Here is a 21,634-nt window from a genome sequence, read left to right as displayed (position 1 = left end):
CTGGAGAATCGGCGTCGGGGCGGCGTGCCGGGATTTTCCGGCCCGTGCCCGGGGTGAGAGAATCCCCCCCGGAGTATTTCTCACTGTGGCGGTTAGCGGGAATATACAACACATCTTCAAGCCCCAACCTCATTAATTATAAAACCGGATGTTTTGCATTCATGCCGCCTGATAGCATATAGTCTGCCATCTCATCTCGGTTCCATATTAAAAAGGTGCTCAACATCACTGACCCACTATTGAAGATATGAAGAAAGAAGTTGAACATCCTGAAAATGAAGTTTGGCCTCCAGGAACTCACTGAGGCCAGAGGTTGGACCTCCCTCCAGGATGCCAAATCTGGAAGGCCGACCTGTAGATGCTCCCCTCACCCACTGCTGTGGTGTTCCAGCATCCAGAGTTGCCAGAGGCCTCCTTTCTGAACTCCAATCGCAGTCCCAGGCATTGTTCAGATGAATCCCGATATCTACACTCCGGCGCATTTTCCCCTGGGGCTATGGAGAAATGGATGGTGGTGGTTGGACCTTCTTCTGGATCCCATTAGTGGGATGCAAATGCGTTTCACGCCAGCAGATTTTCTGATCCGCCATGGCGGGCACCAGCAGAACATCCCACTGTAAATTTGCACCTACATAAAGGTAATTATTTTGGTCTCCTGCTGAATTCTCCACCCCTGCCCACCATTGAACCCATCAGCAGGGGGAAAGGAGATTTTCCCCAACCAGTTTTCAAAGGTCTGACCTGACACTTTTACCATCAAACACATTACAAACAATGCCTTCAGTGACCTAGTCTATATGGTAAGAAGTCTTACAACACCAGGTTAAAGTCCAACAGGTTTGTTTCAATGTCACAAGCTTTCGGAGCGCTGCTCCTTCCTCAGGTGAATGACCTGTAGATTCACCTGAGGAAGGAGCAGCGCTCCGAAAGCTAGTGACATCGAAACAAACCTGTTGGACTTCAACCTGGTGTTGTAAGACTTCTTACTGTGCTCACCCCAGTCCAACGCCGGCATCTCCACATCATGGCTAGTCTATATAATGAAGGCATGAGCTTAATCTACAACTTGCAGATGTTACTTTGGATGCCATTCAAAGTATTGTCTTGCATCATTCACTTTGTCTATATATCTGGTTGTGGAACCCACCTCTTCACTTACCTGATGAAGGAGCTGTGCTCCAAAAGCTAGTGATTCCAAACAAATCTGTTGGACTTTAACCTGGTGTTGTAAGACTTCTTTCCGTTTAATGGGACACTGGTCCAGTTGTAATCATGGTTCTGAGACCCTCTAGACCTCACTCCCGAACACCCACCTATGCTCATGTTCCCTCCCATCATCTATGCTCTCCATGCTCCCTCCTTGCCTATTCACACAGCATGCAAGAGATACACAACCTATGAGTAATAACACTTGCAAGTCTTTATAATGCTACAATCAGCAATTCAAAAATGCCTTTTGAAGAATATTATTTTTCTTCCCCTTTAACAAAGCTTTCAATCAAATACAGGCATTGGAATTTCCATTGAGGAGATCTTTAATCTTCTTCACACCTCTTACTCTTATCCACATATACATGTAGGCAATGCATGTTAAGTAATGAGTTAAAAGACATTGCAATTAGTTGTCTCATTTATGTGAAGTATCCATTAATTGACACTGATATGCAAAGGGCCTTCAGGTGGCCTCTGGCAGGTGGTGTGTTGTTAAGAGTTTTGTGCAGAGGCTGTGGAAGTGAAATAAATGGTGTTTAGTGAAAAGGAACAAGAACTTTAGACTCTTCATTTCACAGCAACTAAAACATCTAACAATGGTAGCAGAGGATGGTTGCTGTGCAAATGTGAAGGTTTGAAAGATACAATTTTTCCTGATCAAACCAAGGAGTGAGTGAGAAGGAAAAAAAAAAGATACATGGCTGAACCCAGGATAAAGGTGGCTGGATATGACTATCCTCCCTTATTTTCTGAAAGGGAATCGTACGACCAATGGAGAAGTGCAGTAGTTATGTGGACTAAAGTAACTGCTTTGGGAAAGAGAAAACAAGGTATGGCATTGGCTCTTTCTCTACCATATGGCAGTAAAATCTGAAACAAAGTGCTTTCTGAGCTGGAATTGGAAGAGTTAGACTCAGAAGAAGGTCTGGAGACTTTATTACATTATATGGATAAGATTTATAAGAAAGACGACTTGTTAAGTGTGTATGAAGCATGGTCGGATTTTGATAAGTTCCGGAAAATGGAGGATATCTCCATGGAAGACTATACAATGGAATTTGGCAGACTATATAAAAGGCTGCAGAAACACAAACTGGAATTTCCACAGTCTGTGTTGGCCTTTAAATTACTTGACTGTGCTAGAGTGAGCAACATGGATAGGCTCCTGGTTTTGACAGGAGTTCAGTTTACTGATAAGGATACCTTATTCGAACAGATGACAAAAGCTTTACAAAAGTTTCTGGGGCAACATTCTATTCTGATGGCTCTGATGACCCAAATAGGTCAGCCTGCAATAAGGCAGAAAATGGAAGATACATTAGTAACAGGATGGCGAAATCATATGGCTACGAACAGGGCTTAAGACTATAGACAGAGACCGAGACAAGGAAATTATGAAGACAGAAACCCAGTTAGAACCTACAATAGGAAGATGAAGCCCAGAAATGTACGGGGCATGATAAATCGATGTTTTCGATGTGATCCTCAATACCATTATGCTTTCAACTGTCCAACTCGTTATGATAGAGTGTTTGTAGTGTCACATGACACGGAAGAGTCAGAAGAGGAAAAAGATAGTGACCAGAAAGGAGGCATTGTCCTATTGACAAGCAGTTTTATGCCGGTAATGAGGGTGTTGGTTGCAGAATCCTTCAACTATGCTGTATTGGACAGTGGCTGCACATCTACTGTGTGTGGAATTGACTGGTTAAAATGTTACCTGGACTCTTTGAATGCTGAAAATCGTAACAAGGTTAAGGAATTTGAAAGTTCCACAAGTTTCAGGTTTGGGGATGATAATACTCTGAAGTCGCTGAAAAGAGTGATGATCCATTGCAATATTGCCGGAGTGAATCATTTCATTAGCACGGATGTTGTATCAAGTAAGATATCTTTGCTTCTGAGCAGACCATCGATGAAGAAAGCACACATGAAACTGGATATGGAACAGGATAAGGCAACAATTTTTGGAAAGACTGTGGACTTACAATTTACACAGTCGGGACACTATTGTATTCCATTACTGACAAATAATTTTTCAAGTAGAGTGGTTAAGGATGTGTTAATGCAGTTGAAAATGGGACTTTAGCTGATAAAAAGCTTGTTGTATTAAAACTGCATAGGCAATTTGCACATCCGTCTCCTCGGAGGCTGAAAAATGTATTAAAGGATGCAGGGGTAAGGGATGACGACTATACTAAACTGATAGAACAGGTTAGTGACCGCTGTGAAGTTTGTAGGAAGTACAGAAGGCCACCAGCATGACCGATAGTAACCTATCTTTGGCCAGGGATTTTAACGACATTGTGGCCATGGACCTTAGGATCTGAGATAAAGCAAATAATATATTTATTTTGCATTTTGTAGATTTAGCAACTAGATTTAGTCAATCAACGATTGTACGAAGTAAAGAGAGTAATTCTGGATCAAATCGTGGAAAAATTGATAGGGACAGGAATGGGTCCACCGGCAAAATTCCTTACGGACAATGGGGGAGAATTTGCTAATGACGAGTTTAGGGATATGTGTGAAAACATGAATATCAGAGTTATGAATACGGCTGCAGAAAGCCCATTTAGTAATGGTGTCTGTGAAAGAAATCATGCTGTCATCGATGACATGCTTAGGAAAATTTTTGCAGATCGACCAAATTGCAGGCTAAATTCAGCTTTAGCATGGGCAGTACATGCAAAGAATTCATTGCAGATGGTTGGGAGCTATGGTCCTTATCAATTAGTGTTTGGTAGAAATTCTAAAATTCCGTCCATTTTGATGACCAGCCTCTAGCTTGGGAGGGGACTACAATTAGCTCTGGTTTTGCTGAACACTTAAATGCATTACATAGCAGTAGAAAAGCTTTTTTGGAAGCAGAAGTCTCTGAGAGAATTCGCAGAGCTTTAAGACATAATGTATGGCCATCAGATGCCGTTTTTCAGCAAGGAGATATGGTGTACTATAAGAGAGACAATTCTAATGAATGGAAAGGCCCAGGGAAGATCATAGGCATAGATGGGAAAACAATTATTTTGCAACATGGTAATCAAACTATTAGGGTCCATTCATCAAGGATAATGGGTACAGATAACACATTTTCAAATTTAGACAGAGCAGACAGACATGACGAGGAACCAGAGTCATCTGGTACACATGTGTTACAGAACTATGAGGACCAATTAACTGATATAGACAGGGTTTCTGTGGAGGAACACAACACTTCTGGTGAATTAAAACAGGCCATTTTTCCGAAAGGGCAACTGCAAATAGTTGGTACAAAAGTGACATACTTGCCTGAAGGGTCTAGTCAATGGAAGGATGCAACTGTTATTAGTAGAGCAGGGAAGGCCACTGGAAAGTATAAACATTGGTTGAATGTACAGCATTCAGGGGAAGTGGTTAAGACAATGGATTGGGAAAACGAAGTTCAAAAATGGAGGGTACAGAAACGCAGTGCCAGTTCAGATAGTACATCGGATAGTGAACAGGTCTGCAGCGAAAGGTAGAGAACTATTGAAAGGACATTCCACAGCAGAAGGGAAAGATCAAGCAGTAGCAGTACAGGACGAGATACCAGGCGGGAGAGGAGACGTAGTTTGTCAAGATCTCGGAACATGAGTAAGACTACGAATACTAATAGGAGTAGAAGCCCACATGCACCTGAGATTTTGGTGGCTTCAAATAAATTAGATGAAAAAGTTATTAAAGAAGCTAAACAGCAAGAATTGCATAGTTGGAGTGAATTTGGGGTATACACGAAAGTACCGGTTAGGGGACAAAGAGCTCTATCCCACAGATGGATTTGCACGGAAAAGGTTCTTCCGGATGGAACTTATAAGGCAAAGGCCAGGCTTCTGGCAGGGGGATTTGAAGAAAACTTAGAAGATCAGGATTTAAGGGTAGATTCACCTACAGCAGGAAAGGTTATTTTAAAGATCTTCTTGGCTCTATTAGCCACAAAGGCATGGGAATGCAAATCTATAGATATAAAAGGTGCCTTTTTGCAGGGACATCAGCTCCAGAGAGACATTTTTCTCCGTCCTCCTAAAGAAGCAGCTAACACAGAAGGGGTACTCTGGAAGTTGAACAAATGTGTATATGGATTAAATGATGCATCTAGAGTCTGGTATTTTTCAGTAAGGTCAGTTTTGTTAAAGTTAGGCTGTTGCCAGTTGAAAGCAGATCCTGCAATGTTTTACTGGCACTATAAAGGAAATCTTTCTGGCATTTTTATGATGCATGTCGATGATTTTTTGTGAGGTGGGACTAGTGATTTTGAAGCTATAGTAATCTCTGGTTTGAGGAAAGAATTCAGGGTTGGAAGTCAGGCTTCCGGTGCATTTAAATATATTGGACTGGAAATTGGACAGACGAAGTTAGGGGCAACTTTACGTCAGCAATCTTATTTGGAAAGCATCACCCCGATAGCAATTAGTTGCGGCCGAGTTTCACAAAAAGATGCAATGGTTTCAAAGATAGAAAAAGAGCAACTGCAAAGCTTAATTGGGCAACTGAACTGGTTAGGTAGACAGATTAGACAGGACGTGAGTTTTGATGTCTTAGAGTTGAGTACAAAAATGAATGATCCCAAAGTAGAAGACATAATAAGAGCAAATAAAGCATTGGCCAAACTAAAAATGCAGGAGTGTGTTTTGAAGTTCCAGGTTTTAGGTGACCTTAAGCACTTGAAACTCATAGTTTATAGTGATGTGCCCAATGCAAATTTATGTGATGGTGTTTCAAGCGCAGGAGGTTTTATAATTTTCCTTTTGGAGAACAATGGTAAATGTTGCCCTCTTGTGTGGGAAACAAAGAAAATAAGGAGAGTGGTAAAAAGCACTTTGGCTGCTGAGACGTTAAGCCTTGCCGAGGCGGTGGATATGGCCTTTTTATATAAGTATGATATTGACATAAATTTTGGGATTAGGGGATTTGGGTAATATACCTATTGATTGTCACATTGACAATAAATCCCTGTGGGAAAATGTGCACTCTACAAAAAGTGTCAATGAAAAGAGGTTACGGATAGACATCGCAAGTTTGAAGCAGATGTTGGACAGAGGGGAAATAACAAAAATTAAATGGGTCGACAGGAGCTATCAACTGTCAGACTGTTTTACGAAAAGAGGGGCGAGTTCACAGAAACTTTTGGATATTGTTAATGAAGGGCGCTTGTTTCTGTGACTGTTTTTTTTTTTCTTTCTCGTCCAAACAAAAAAAAGGGGGGGGACACATCATGTGTGTGTTTTTGAGTTTCTTGAAATTTTGTTTTCACCTAATTATTTTTTTTCTCCAAGGAAGGGGAGACTGTTAAGTAATGGGTTAAGAGACATTGCAATTAGTTGTCTCATTTATGTTAAGTATCCATTAATTGACACTGACATGTAAATGGGCTTCAGGTGGCCTCTGGCAGGCGGTGTGTTGTTAAGAGTTTTGTGCAGAGGCTGTGGAAGTGAAATAAATGGTGTTTGGTGAAAAGGAACAAGAACTTTAGACTCTTCATTTCACAGCAACTAAAACGTCTAACAATGCAAAACCTTTTCAAAGAAATAGCATGCTTTTACAAGGCAACAATGCCCTCAGTCAATCAAACTAGCACTTCACTTTACAATAAATGACCCCAGAAAGGCTGAATTAATTTGACATTCTTGGAGTTCAGCCAAGCATTCATAATGAGGCTACATTCAAAAATAGGTTCCGAGCTATGTATTCAACTTATTTCTGCTGATAAAGTTGCCATATGGCCTCTAATACTGACAACGGGACTCAGCCCAGCAGAGGTACGTTTACTACATTGTAAAGCAAAGTGAGAACTTGTTTGAATTACATCGATGTTACTTTATATAAAAAAGTTTATCTTTCTTTGAAGTAGCTTAACAATGCCTATATAGTTATTTAGATACGGTTAAGAAATGTGAAGTGGATTAAACAATTCCTCAATGGGACTTTCAATACCTGTTTTTTATTGGGACATCTTTATGAGAAGGTAAGAGAGAATTTTGAATGCCTATTTGTTTTTGTTGGTTCCCAGCTACAGACGAGGTTTCCCCCAGTTCGTGACTCCTCTGAGTTTCCATAAACCATGTCTTCTGTGAAAGGCAGCCTTACGTCTTGAAGCTAGTATGGGGTCTGAAATGTCCACTGCTGCAATGGGGCCAGAAAGGCAGAAGTGCTACATGAGGGCACACTACCTGCACCCATATCCCACACTAGCAAACAGGAATGTGGGTAAGAATCCAATAATTGGCTCCCTCCTGTTAATTTTAAAGGCATTCCGCCTCTATTCCAACACAGAAAGAGTCAAGCGAATCCAAGCTGTGGTGGAATTGGTCTCCACATGATTTTTTTCGCCTGCAGCCCAAATATAGGCACACACCAGGTGGAAGAAGACCAATAATTTACATTGCTTTACTGGTGGTGATGTTCAAATCAATGCAGGCACATGATTATAGGAAAAGGATCACTGCACTGTATCAGTATCAGTAATGTAGCAGGCACAATGAACTGAAAGAACTAGTAAAGAACATAATAAAAAATCTGATCTTAAAATTGCTGAGGATTACATTGACAAAAATGAGTAGGGAATACAAACATATATATTTCTATTCAACTCGCAAGAAGCTGTCATTAAGGCTCAGATTTTGGCCACTGCACATTCTTTGTCGCACATGTCATTTCCATGTTTCTGCTTATTTCAAAGGAAGATGATGCAGCTGGTTTTACTAGGCTGACAGCAGGAATGCAACAGAAGGATTTATAGATGAAAATCACTGAGTGCTTCAGCTCACTTAATGCCAAAAACATGTGAAGAAAATACACTTTAACCTTCAAAATGCCATTTTTTCAACGCAACTTTTCTATGGTGGATGTACACAACACAATTAAACTATTCACATAACATTTATGACCAAAGGAAAATCTGAAATGGAACTTCAATGATAAGAATGTAGTCTCAAGAAAATGGCATCATAATTGTTTGCACAGTAGCAGATTCCACATCTGTTGTGGTGCAAACTTTGGCAACAACACCATGCAGCGAAAACAGGTTTCACAGCAAACTGTTCCTTACTATTCCAAGATATTTACCTACTCCTTCGACTCTCCAAAAGAGCAATGATTATGCTCTGAAGGAATTTGACATTTTTTTCAAGTGAACAAAGATTTAATCATCAATTTCCATTTTAAATAATGGAATTAAACCATGGCTGAATGTAGATGAACTAAGTACTTGTATAATCCATTATTTATAAATAATTGTTTTACTTGACGATTTGAGTCTGCTCTAATTATTGCAAGTGTAAGAAATAGATCAGTTCACCGCATTACTTTGACAACAGTGACATGAGAAGGCAAATTCCAAAATTATATCAAAATATATACAGCAATGGATATATACATCAATTGTAATATTAAAATATCACCATTATTCAATTCACCTCTATATTTGGAAGCAATTGGTATAATCATTATGATTCAAAGATAGAGAACATTTACTGGATAAACATTTCTAATACAGTACTCCTAGGGAGAGAATGCTTTTGATATGTTTCATAATTGACTGTGTTCCAGTTCACATTTTCTAATGCAAATGATTACACAATATAGTGTAGAAATTAGTTAGAACATGGTTCAAAAATGATCAAGGAATTCCCCTGTTAGTGTGGTACAAAACTGCTTTAAACAAAGTCTGCTTTGGGGGTTCTTAACAGATTTTCACTAGATAAAATTAATCTGCATCTCTTGAATATATCAGGTAATTCTGCTCAAGAAGAAATCAAACTCTACTGGACATTTTTAAAAACATTTAGAAAGTGAAAAAAGATAACATTATTGAACAGAAATTATGATGGATATTTTTCCATGCACAGATCAAATGTATTAATGAGATATTTTACCTGCAAGGCAGCCAATGAATGATTGTAGTAACAGTAGTTTCCATAGCAACATCATCTTCAGTTGCCAAGGGCAAACAAGCCTCTCGTACAATCAGCAGTTAATAGAAGACTTCCTTTTCAAGCTACAATCTCTAATCTGTGGGAAAAGCCAATTTGAAGAAGAATTAAGAGCAAGCATTCAGTGTTCTGCCTGCCATCAGAATGCACCAATGACATTGGCATTTTGTTTGGCTGATCCAGCTAAAAACAATTGATTTGGTGATTAATAAATCATGCAATTATCTATTCAGGGTGAATAATCAAAAGCACAGCACCCAAGCATGTTGTGAAAGAAATGGCAGAAGGGCCTGCTTGTCTTGTAAACATAATCCCCTGTACAAGCATGGAGGGCAAAAGCTCAACAATTGAGTAATGTACAGATGTTAACAATAAAGAAACTCCCCAGAGCAAAAAGGTGAAGATACACTGTACTGCACTGAGTCAGACAATTTACTTCATTGGTACATGTTCCACCAGCTCATAACAATAGGAAATGCTGACCACACAAAAAAAAAGCCTCAATTGGCTGACCTTGGACTATCAATAATTAATTTCTAAACTAAAATGTCATTATTTTCACCTCAAATATATTTTGCTTTAGTTGTCATGGCTAAACAAACCATGAAATTCTCTGACCGATTATCTATCTGTTTCTATTAAGCAATGGGGCGGTAAAGTGTGTCAGTTCTCTTCAACTTTAAAACAAATCACTGTTAATGAAGCATGCTTCACATATGTACAGCAAGCGTCATGTCTTTTGTCACCAAGCACGAACAGAGTTGAAGCACCGTGCACCACCCAACAGATGACAAAACATTGTCTACTTAACTCGAAGAGAAAAGGATTCACACTAACTTTAAAATCTCCTCTTTATTTGTTGTATCATTGCAGATTAGTATGATTGATTTTGATTAATAGAGTCAATTTTTATGAGATCATTGGTGGGATAATGGAAGAGTTACTGAGCTCAGATGCACAAATGAACATTGCAATTGAAACTGGAGCAATATTTGTTAATAACATGCATTTCCAAGTTGCGAGTTCAGCTCCCTTCATTTATGGAGTTACGGAAAAGTTTAATATAATTTCTACTTGTTTTATTGAATTAATACTGAAAGAGACAGAGTGTGAGTGCCTCGTGTCTTTTATAGTCAGATCCCACCCCTGAGTGTCCTGCCTGCTTATTGGTCATGTCCTGTTCTCTGTGCCCATTAGCTGCTTGGCTGTTAATCATTATGTGTGTGTCTGCATATCATGACATCTCCCCTTTTTTTATGTTTGGATGACATATGAGAACGTATTTACAAGAATAGGCCAATATTAACATATATACATGCAGTTGATGTGAACATACGTACATATGAAAACAGCTGTCTAATGCGAGAACACAGAACATAGCAAACAGAACAAATGTTCATAAGTCCAGTCTCTGTGGCGTGCGTCTGATCCTGGTCGACCGCTGGAGAGATGGTGGTGGGGACGACAGCGCCTTGATGGGCGGGATTGAAGCCTGACTGGTGGCCTCGTGAGCCAAAATATCAGGAGGTGGCAAAACAACAGAAGGAAACAGAGAAGAATGTGGTTGCGGGCAGGCAACTTTGGCCAGTACCCATCTGTTTTGTCGCACAACAGAACCATCAGCCAGACGATCAACATACGAGCAGGGGGCAGCCTGTCGAACAACAACAGCTGGAGCTGACCAGCCTCCATCAGGGATCGTGACCCGAACAATGTCTGACTGGGATAACACGGGCAAATCGGTGGCATGAGAATCAAAGCCCGGTTTTTGCCGGCCTCGGAGTTGCTGCACCTTCTGCAGCACCGGAAGGTGATCCAGGTTGGGCACGTGTATGGCTGGAAGTGTCGTTCGCAGGTCCCTGTTCATCAGGAGTTGAACCGGCGACATGCCAGTGGACAGTGGGGTCACCCTGTACGCAGGCAGCGCAAGGTGAATGTCAGACGCAGAATCTGCGGCCTTTCAGATGAGCTGCATCACTATGTGCACCCCTTTCTCAAATTTTCCGTTTGACTGCGGATAGTGTGGGCTGGAAGTGACGTGTTTGAACTGATACGACTGGGCAAACAGAGACCATTCATGGCTGCTGAAGCACAGGCCATTGTCACTCATGACAGTGAGTGAGACACCATGCCTGGAGAAGGTCTCCTTACAGGCCTTGATGACGGTCCGAGATGCGAGGTCTGAGAGCTTCGCGACTTCAGTTTGATTGGAAAAGTAATCAATGATTAACATGGGATAGTGGGAAATTTGGCCAGTTGGATAACGAACTGGCTAACCGATAGAAGTCAGAGAGTGGTGGTGGATGGCAAATATTCAGCCTGGATCCCAGTTACCAGTGGCGTACCGCAGGGATCAGTTCTGGGTCTTCTGCTGTTTGTGATTTTCATTAATGACTTGGATGAGGGAGTTGAAGGGTGGGTCAGTAAATTTGCAGATGATACGAAGATTGGTGGAGTTGTGGATAGTAAGGAGGGCTGTTGTCGGCTGCAAAGAGACATAGATAGGATGCAGAGCTGGGCTGAGAAGTGGCAGATGGAGTTTAACCCTGAAAAGTGTGAGGTTGTCCATTTTGGAAGGACAAATATGAATGCGGAATACAGGGTTAACGGTAGAGTTCTTGGCAATGTGGAGGAGCAGAGAGATCTTGGGGTCTATGTTCATACATCTTTGAAAGTTGCCACTCAAGTGGATAGAGCTGTGAAGAAGGCCTATAGTGTGCTCGCGTTCATTAACAGAGGGATTGAATTTAAGAGCCGTGAGGTGATGATGCAGCTGTACAAAACTTTGGTAAGGCCACATTTGGAGTACTGTGTACAGTTCTGATCGCCTCATTTTAGGAAGGATGTGGAAGCTCTGGAAAAGGTGCAAAGAAGATTTACCAGGATGTTGCCTGGAATGGAGAGTAGGACTTACGAGGAAAGGTTGAGGGTGCTAGGACTTTTCTCATTAGAGAGGAGAAGGATGAGGGGCGACTTGATAGAGGTTTATAAGATGATCAGGGGAATAGATAGAGTAGACAGTCAGAGACTTTTTCCCCGGGTGGAACAAACCATTACAAGAGGACATAAATTTAAGGTGAAAGGTGGAAGATATAGGAGGGATATCAGAGGTAGGTTCTTTACCCAGAGAGTAGTGGGGGCATGGAATGCACTGCCTGTGGAAGTAGTTGAGTCGGAAACATTAGGGACCTTCAAGCAGCTATTGGATAGGTACATGGATTACGGTAAAATGATATAGTGTAGATTTATTTGTTCTTAAGGGCAGCACGGTAGCATTGTGGATAGCACAATTGCTTCACAGCTCCATGGTCCCAGGTTCGATTCCGGCTTGGGTCATTGTCTGTGCGGAGTCTGCACGTCCTCCCCGTGTCTGCGTGGGTTTCCTCCGGGTGCTCCGGTTTCCTCCCACAGTCCAAAGATGTGCGGGTTAGGTGAATTGGCCAATGATAAATTGCCCTTAATGTCCAAATTGCCCTTGGTGTTGGGTGGAGGTGTTGAGTTTGGGTAGGGTGCTCTTTCCAAGAGCCGGTGCAGACTCAAAGGGCCGAATGGCCTCCTTCTGCACTGTAAATTCAATGATAATCTATGATTAATCTAGGACAAAGGTTCGGCACAACATCGTGGGCTGAAGAGCCTGTTCTGTGCTGTATTTTCTATGTTCTATGTTCTATGTAATCACGACCATTTGCATGAAAGAGGTTGATGCCAACCTTGGACCATGGAGAAGTTTTGATTTCATGCTGCTGAAGTGTCTGCTTACTCTGCGCTGGCTGGAAGTGTTGACAGGTCGCACAGTTAAGGACCATGTTCGTGATGTCCTGGCTGATCCCGGGCCAGTGGGCAGCCTGCCTGGCTCTGCGTCTGCACTTTTCCACACCCAGGTGGCCCTCATAGATTTGACGGAGCACCAAGCTCTGGAGACTGTGTGGAATTACAATCTGGTCCAATTTGAGGAGGATACCATCAACCACCGTCAGGTCGCCCTTGACATTGAAAAATTTAGGTTTAGCTTTTTGCGTGCTCATCCACTGTACATGTTTCAATCGCGACTGGCAGGGTCATATGCTTGATTTTTAAGAGCTGCTCTCTCAGAGGATCAGAGTGAACTCCAAACACGATTTGGTCTCTGATCATGGAGTCAGCAATATCACTAAAGTTGCAGGACAGCACTAGCAGGCAGAGGCTAGTTAAGAAGGCATTGAAAGATTCATCTTTATCTTGAAGACATTGTTTGAATATGTAGCGCTCGAAGATTTCATTAGTGTCCGCTTCACAGTGACTATCGAACTTGTCCAGGATGGTCTGAAACTTTGTCTTGTCCTGGCCTTTGGTGAAGTTAAACGAGTTGAAGAGTTCGATGGCTTGGTCACCCGCTGTTGAGAGGAGAAGCGTTATGTTATGTTTCTTGCATCAGACGCACCCTCGAGGTCTGAGGCTTCGATGTACAGCAGAAACTTTTGCTTGACTATCCGCCACTTGGCGCTGAGATTGTCGGAGGTCCTGAGCTGGTGAGGAGCCTGAATCTTCTCCATGGTGCAGGGATACATTTGCTGGTCGTCATGGAACAGACTGAGGTAAGCCACCTTAAATTAGTAGTCTCCTGGTATCATGTCGTGTTAGGTACACTGGTCGAACACTGGCTGCAACTGGATGCAACTTAGATCAGAAAGACACTCCAGACCTTGAAGATAGTTCAATCAGGTTTATTGAACTAGTAGCACAGTTAGCACAGTTCTCTGTGAGTTCGACTCTCTGCTGACTTATGTGTGGTTACTCTGTCTGACTGAACCAGACTAGCTCTTAGCCATGCGGCGGAGGTATGAGATTGTAACAACACCCTTGACTGACTCTCTAGATGTTCATCAGTGGAAAGAGGTGGAGTGTGAGTGCCTCGTGTCTTTTATAGTCAGATCCCACCCCTGAGTGTCCTGCCTATTTATTGGTCATGTCCTGTTCTCTGTGTCCATTAGCTGTTTGTCTGTATATCATTATGTTTGTGTCTGCATATCATGACAGTGGCGATATCGGGGACAGCACCGCTTTTGCGATGCTCCACTCCCTCTAAAATGGCGTACTCGCAGAGTATGCTGCACACTGTTGGGATGGCCTAAAGGAGTTACCTGAGGCCCTCCCCTCAATGCTCCTCCCCCGATGGGCCGAGTTCCCGACAGCGTCGGTCGCATGTGGTATTGTTTTCCGGGAACTCGGCGTGGCGGCTGTGAATTAAGTCCAGCGCCACCATAATCAGGGGGGTGCAGGGGGGGGGGGAGCCGATCCGCGGGCATGGGGGTTTTGACAGGGGCGGGGGCTGGGGGCACTGGTGAGGGGTGGTCCAGGGGTGGCGAACCTGGCCAAAGGGGATCACTATTTGGCAGGCCTTGTTGCATAGCATGCGTGCCCACGGCCCCGGCAATTCTCCAGCCTTATCCGCAGCTACAGCCAGGGGCTCTACGCTGCGTGCCTGCTAGCCTCCTTCCAGACGGAGGATCGGTGGCCGTTTTGCGCTGTTCTTTCTATCGTAAAATGCCATCTTTCTCCCGCCGCCGACAGCACTTAGTCTCGGAATGGGGAAATCCAGCCCCTTGACTATGTTTGGCTCCAAACGTAACAATTTACTAAGCGTGACTTTCTTTTTCCTTTTTGGTCCCTTTTCATGATTTGAAATAATTGAAAATGCTTCCTTCTGACAATAATTCCTAGGAATGATTCAAGATGATCATTTATGGCTATGTAGCCATGTAAAATGGCTGACTCCCGATTAGAATGGACAAACCCCGATTTAAAATGGCGAACGGAAGAGGCTGATGGGAAAATCAGCCAACAGGACTCAAACAGACAGCTGCAGGTAAAACTGTGTATTCGCCTCTGGGGAAGTCAGTCCAGACCGATACCTGCAGCCATCAACATCACAACAACCCAGCCATCTGCATTTTAATCAGCAATCCCCGGGAACAATTGCTACAAATTAACAACATAAATCCGACCCAGACCTTTCGGCGCCAGCAGGGGCTAACACAAAGAAAGGTAAACGACCACCCCCCGATTAAGGAATCGCTCCAGTATTGGAGCATTTCGAACCAAGTGATTGGGACCAAGTCCAATCACTTGGAACCAGGTACAAGGTCTGCCCCGAGAGGCGGGAAGCCCCTGGGGACTATAAGAATAGGGGCCAAGTTCAACTCGACCCTGCTCTTCCTGCTCGCAACCTTCGAGACCCTTCTACAAGAAACTGTAAGTTTTACTCCAGTGATCGCTACCAGATAGGCGCTCCTGACTATCGACTTGTACCAGCTTTTGAATCCCGCAGGCTCAGAACCAATTCGAAAGACCATTCGTTTCCCTGACCTGGTGGGCCATTTCCAAAGTTAAGTATTGGCTTTTAGTGGTAGGTAGTAGTCTAGAAGTAGAATTATTGCATAAGTATTAATTGCTGTATATAATAAATGAGCGTTGATTTAACTCTTACTAAGCGGTGTGTTGCATTATTAATCATTACTTGGACTTGAACCACGTGGCGGTATCAGAAAGATACCTGGCGACTCATGAGCAAAGGTGACAGAATAAGAATAAAGTAAACTAAGGCTAAAACGAGCAACAGCTATTTGTCACTTCTAATTATGCTATAAATAGATAATGTTTTATGCAATATTTTATACAAACTCAAACCATAACTGGTTCATATTGAATTTAGAAGGGACATTAGAATTGCACATTTAATTAGACAAGGAACTGTGCATCAGTACTGCTGTGGAGGTATAGAACATAGAACATTGAACATACAGTGCAGAAGGAGGCCATTCGGCCCATCGAATCTGCACCGACCCACTTCCACCCTATCCCCGTAACCCAATAATCCCTCCTAACCTTTTGGGCACTAAGGGCAATTTAGCATGGCCAATCCACCCAACCTCCCGATGTTGTCAAATGTTAAATATCAATTTCATTTGCGGGACTTTCGTTCTGAACTTTAAAAAAAAAGGCAGTTTCAACTGTTAAAACAATGGGTGTAATTGCACAGTGGTGGATCAGGTGAAAAAAGTTGTGTGAAACTCGCCGACTTCACAGACACAGTTTCTAGCCAGATTCAACAGCACTCTGTGCAATTTCAGAGTGCTGGCGAGGATCACAAATCCAGCTGGGGGGGTGGGGCCTAAGCACACCAGCAATGCTGGGATTCTGAGATTGGACGTCCTTGTTAAATTAAAGGTCCCCCTTCCCCACCACAAACATCAGCACCCTCCCAACCCCCTCCCCCGACAGATAAAAGGAACTCCCCACACGCAGAAAGGGGGCCCTCCCGAATGAAGGACAGTAACGAGCCTTGCCAGAGTCCCCATGCCTGTGCCTCCTGACAATGCTCCTGGCAATGTCCCCTGGCACACCACACCAGGGTGCTGGGGGCAATGTCCAGGCAAGTACCTCAACACACAGAAGCTTCAGGCATCTCTGTGCCCCCGGCGTGGTCAACATGACTGTTTTTAGTTTCTAAAAAACAGCAGTGAATCACGCCAGCATGACGTCATGCTGCCATAGGCAGCACAGTAGCACAGTGGTTATGGGTGGCATGGTAGCACAGTGGTTAGCACTGTTGCTTCATAGCATCAGGATCCCAAGTTGGATTTCTGGCTTGCGTCACTGTGCGGAGTCTGCACGTTCTCCCCGTGTCTGCATGGGTTTCCTCCAGGTGCTCTGGTTTCCTCCCAAACTCCCGAAAGACACGCTTGTTAGGTGAATTGGACACTTTGAATTCTCCCTCCGTGTACCCGAACAGGTGCCGGAATGTTGCGACTTGGGGCTTTTCACAGTAACTTCATTGCAGTGTTGATGTAAGCCTATTTGTGACAATAAAGATTATTATTATAGGATATATTGTTGTGGGCGGACGTAACTGTGTGAAACCCTTTAAGAATATTATAACATATGGAAATCTGGTTCACGTCCTTTCTTATCATATCACCGGCAAGGACCAGGGAAGATTTCAAACTGAGATCTCTCTAGTGCAAATCCCACTGGATTTTGGCTGCTCGCTACTATTTAGCTACCATTGCTGGATTTACGCCCACGGTTTGTGGGGCCACCAGATCACGGCCAAGACACTGGCTTAAGATGGCTCTCACAGGTTACCTGACATTTCTGATTGCAATCTGGCCAAGTTTCTGAAAGTTTGAAAAGCGAATTACATTGAAAAATTGAGGCTTTACATTGTTACACAGTCCCTTGTCATAACAGACCCCAAACAGCAAGGACAATACTGCCTTAGACCAGTGATAGGAAACTTAGGCTCATGGGTAGACCGCATGAGTCACCCTCCTTCATCTCAGTGGGCTGCAAGATTGAAATCGAGTTCACTAACCATGATCCAGGAATAAGATAGAGTACATGCTGAATATTTCATAACGCCTTATAGAAAGTACATAATCATTCATACATTAATAGAATGATCATCAACTTCAAATAGTGAAAACAAAATAAATATTTACACTTTGGATGCAGAGGAAGCACATGGCTCTCACAGCCAATGTTGTGTGCAATCAGCATGCACCTTACTTCACTTGCCCTTGCTTTACTTACATCATACTGGGAGGAAACAAATTACGCGGTCAGAAACCAGCAGAATGTGACAACTCTGTATGTGGGCAACGGTTAACAAAATGTCTCATTGGCCACACTCAGAAGGGCTGCATGTCGCCCCTGGGCCACAGGCTGCCCGCTACTGCTTTAGAGTTCTGTCTCCCAAGACTACCAGGTAACAAAAGAGAACTCATGAAACTAATTATGGACAAGGGAAGTGCTCGGGGCCACTTTTGCCTCTATTGTGTATCAATAGTTCTGACCATCAGAGGTGGAACCTCTTTCATTAACAGGAATAGGTTATTGAATGTTTTCCATTACATATCAATGATCAGTCATCACATGATATTTTAAAAAGTATTTTATTATAAAACACTGTTGGCTTTGTGTCAGTCTAGAAAGGTACATCTGAAGCATTAAAAGGCTATAATCCTTCTCTCTCTCTCTCTCTCTATCTCGCTCTCTCTCTCTCACCCTCTCTCAAATGAGTTGAATCCTGCTTGCTTATACCATACTGTGGACAGCAGACAGAGCAATTTTAATGAAGGTTTCAAATTCCAAAGCAGCATTTCCAGGAAACAACAAGAACTGTAGCTTTAAAAACTGTCTCAGCTATGAACAACAATGAAGTTCATAAACAATGAACACTTTACGTCTTTGCCTTTGATTGTTGTGTCTTGATTTGGCCAAAAGCTAACCTTCTCAACTGTGCAACTTGTATTTTTGCATATATGTATTTGTGTGTATACGTCTGTATGTGCACATTGCAACAACTGAGGATGCATTTACATTTTAAAACTATTTTTATAGCTTTAACTGCACATGAACAGTCATACAATGAATTGGTGCATTCATCCTTCCAATTAATTTAAAATCCGGTTATGATCAGTTGGGTTATGGGGAAAAGGGGGGAGTTGCGCCCTTCCTTCTTGATTCCTCGTTATTTACTCTTTTCTTTATACTTCAACAGAAATTAATAGGAATTTCTGGGCAGATCTACATCAGATCAGTCTTGTAGAGTTTTGACATGTTAAATAACAAAATAAAACCTCAGTTTTATCCAAAAAACGTCATCAATCATTTTGTAGAAAATAAAATTAATGGCCAACAAATGGTCATATTATGAACAGCATCAATTCAATGTCATTGTCGACACACCATTTGTGCACAGCAGTGGAGGAAAGGATCTCCAGTTTATTTTTCTAATCAACATTGCCAAGCTGCAGAAAGTTGCCAGAAGTGAATATCTGATTAAGTGTGAATGCCAATCTAGATATTCAAACTCAAGTCTCGGTAGATCATCTGCTTCTGCAGTGCTGTGACACCATTTGGCCAACCTGACTTACATTTATGAATGCGTCTGATTAATGATTGATTAAAGAGCATGAAATACAAGTACATTCTTTCTGTGTTTACCCATTTGCAGTTCTCTGACGAACTGGCTTTTCTATTAAAGAAGTCAGCAAAAAAACATTTTCTGTCCTTTTCCAAGAATAAATGGTGCAAAGTCAAATTACTGAAACATGACATCCATAAGTTTCTTCAGCTAACAGATTATCCAAGTTAAAACTTATCATGGGCGGGATTCTACGGCATCCCAACTGTGTGTTTCTCAGCAGCGGGAGGCGGCAAACCATTGCCTGGCGATGGAATTATCTGCTTCCATTGCCTTCAATGGGATTTCCCATGAAAGTCACCCCACGCTATCAGAAAGTGCTTGGGCGGGAGTGCGCTGCAGGCGGGACCAGAGAATTCAGCCGCCAGCGAATAGTTGGAGAATTCTGGCCATTTACCACATTGTTTCAATTTGCATCACATTCATTTCAAAAGAAAGGCTATTAATATGATAATTACACATCTTACATTAAAAATTCCACTATGTCTCATTATTGGCTACTAATAAGTCACTGAATATCGTCTAAATGGCTCAAACATGAGCGAGAAAATGCGTCTGCTATTACTGTCCTTTCTAATTGGTTCAGTCATGATCAATACCATGACTGTTTATCACCATGGAGATGACAGCCAATCATACAACACACTAATCACCACAACTTTCCTCATTGAATCACTGCAATCACTTTAGATTCTCCATTACAGAAGTGGACCACAGTTAACACCACATCACAAATATTAAGTTTCAATTATGACCATAAAATAAATTAAACTCATAACGAATCCCAAACCATGTTATTTCATCCGTACAGTATAGTATTGACAATCATTAACTGAAGTAATGCTTTGATATTTTTAATATATCCAGCATCCATTTAAATAAACCTAGTCATGCTTATGCTTGTCTTTGACTACTCACAAAAGCTATATAATAGAGGCCCGAGTCCAGATGAAGGAAGCTTTGTGAATATGTTTACTGTCTGGTTGTAGTGAGTTTACCTCTTCAGTCATTCCACAGAAAAATAATTCAGAATCTCTTCACAATCACCCTAGTAACACATTAGCATATCAACAGAAAGTGCATCAGTGCATTTCCGTTTACAGTGAGCAATGAGCCCATGGGAACTAGCTTTTGGTTTAAATATATATTTGCCAGCAGTCTGCCAATGCTGCAGAATTGTTCACCTTTCCGATACTCAGTCAGTGATGTTCCAAACTGATATTACCATAAAAAGGTAAACATAATGGAAAAGCTACTTTTCTGGGGGGTTTTGTCAACAGATATCATTAGACACAAATCCAAAATAATTTTATTTATAATATATTCACAGCTGACTTTTGACTTTCTGGCATTTGGACGTGAAAGTTTTCATCCAGTTTTTAACCATGACTGATCCCTCTTCCCAAGATGGCAACTGATGGTGCAGCACAGATCCAGCATTATAATGATGTTCTTTGGGTTGGATTAATGAACATCAGAGGAGTTGTAGCAGAGAACACAGGATAGCAATCAATAGCAAATGCCATGGACAACCGGCAAAGAGGCATTAAGGTCTGTTTCATATGGTTGAGAATATCATTGGTCATTTGCCAGTTGAGCATTTGACAAATTAGGCACTTGGGAAATTATCAACTCTGCATGTCCCTCTCCCCGCTCCCCAACCCTTTAAATATTTTGTAACCCGACAGACTTTCTTTGTATCAAAAATCTTTTTTTTTACAAATAAAATATTTTATGGTCTTATTAATTATTATTTTTTACAACAATCCTGTTTATAATTTATCTGATTCCTTTTCTCCAGTTTAGTATTTCTCCTCCTCTCCTGTTGTTTCTCTTCTGGGCTCCCTGTACTGTTACCCAGCTGTAATGCTTGACAAGTAATCGGCTTTTAAGCATTTAACAATGCTGCTTGATGGGAATTATATTGGAGTTTAACGTGGGGGTTTACACCTTCAGTTATGCCATTCTTCTCGTTAGTTCATGCTTCACCCCAAATTAAGACTACTGAAATTATTGAGTTTGAGATAAATAATTCAACCATGTGGATATCTCGAGTATAAATTTTCATCCTGTTCTCAGTGATAGTAGTAGTACAGCACTTTAATGCACCAATGTGGATACACCGCACCTTCAGGGGCTATGCTGACGGCGGTGGGGTTGGCGCCACGCCAACCGGCGCCGAAGGGTCTCTGCCGGCCGGCGCGAGTTGGCGCATGCAAGGGAGCGCCAGTGTGTTCTGGCGTGATCCCAGCGCATGTGCAGGGGGTTTCTTCTCCGCGCCAGCTATGGCGGACGTTTACAGTGGCCGGCGCGGAGGGAAAGAGTGTCGCAACGGCACAGGCCCGCCCGCAGATCGGTAGGCCCCGATCGCGGGCCAGGCCACCATGGAGGCTCCCCACAGGGCCAGATACCGCCACGCCCACCGAGGACTCCGTAGGCTACCCGCAGAGCCAGGTCCCGCTGGTATGAAGCTTGCGGCCCATTGCGGAGCGGAGAATCGCCGGGGGGG

General features: G+C 42.5%; 1 protein-coding gene across 26 annotated transcripts in view; it reads right to left on the bottom strand.

The window, feature by feature from the left end:
* Positions 1 to 21,634, bottom strand: part of LOC140388298 (contactin-4-like) — a 3,617,424-nt gene that overhangs the window by 1,863,992 nt on the left and 1,731,798 nt on the right. For all 26 annotated transcript variants that reach the window (XM_072472208.1, XM_072472210.1, XM_072472213.1 and 23 more), the window contains one exon: positions 9,102 to 9,237. In XM_072472208.1, the coding sequence (XP_072328309.1) occupies positions 9,102 to 9,156 (55 nt within the window). In that variant the 5' untranslated portion in view covers positions 9,157 to 9,237. The remainder of the gene's footprint in view (positions 1 to 9,101; positions 9,238 to 21,634) is intronic.

This window comes from Scyliorhinus torazame, chromosome 13, assembly GCF_047496885.1.
Source record: "Scyliorhinus torazame isolate Kashiwa2021f chromosome 13, sScyTor2.1, whole genome shotgun sequence".
NCBI lineage: Eukaryota > Metazoa > Chordata > Chondrichthyes > Carcharhiniformes > Scyliorhinidae > Scyliorhinus > Scyliorhinus torazame.
Note: the sequence above shows the minus strand (reverse complement) of the source record. Positions and strands in the feature narration are given on the sequence as shown.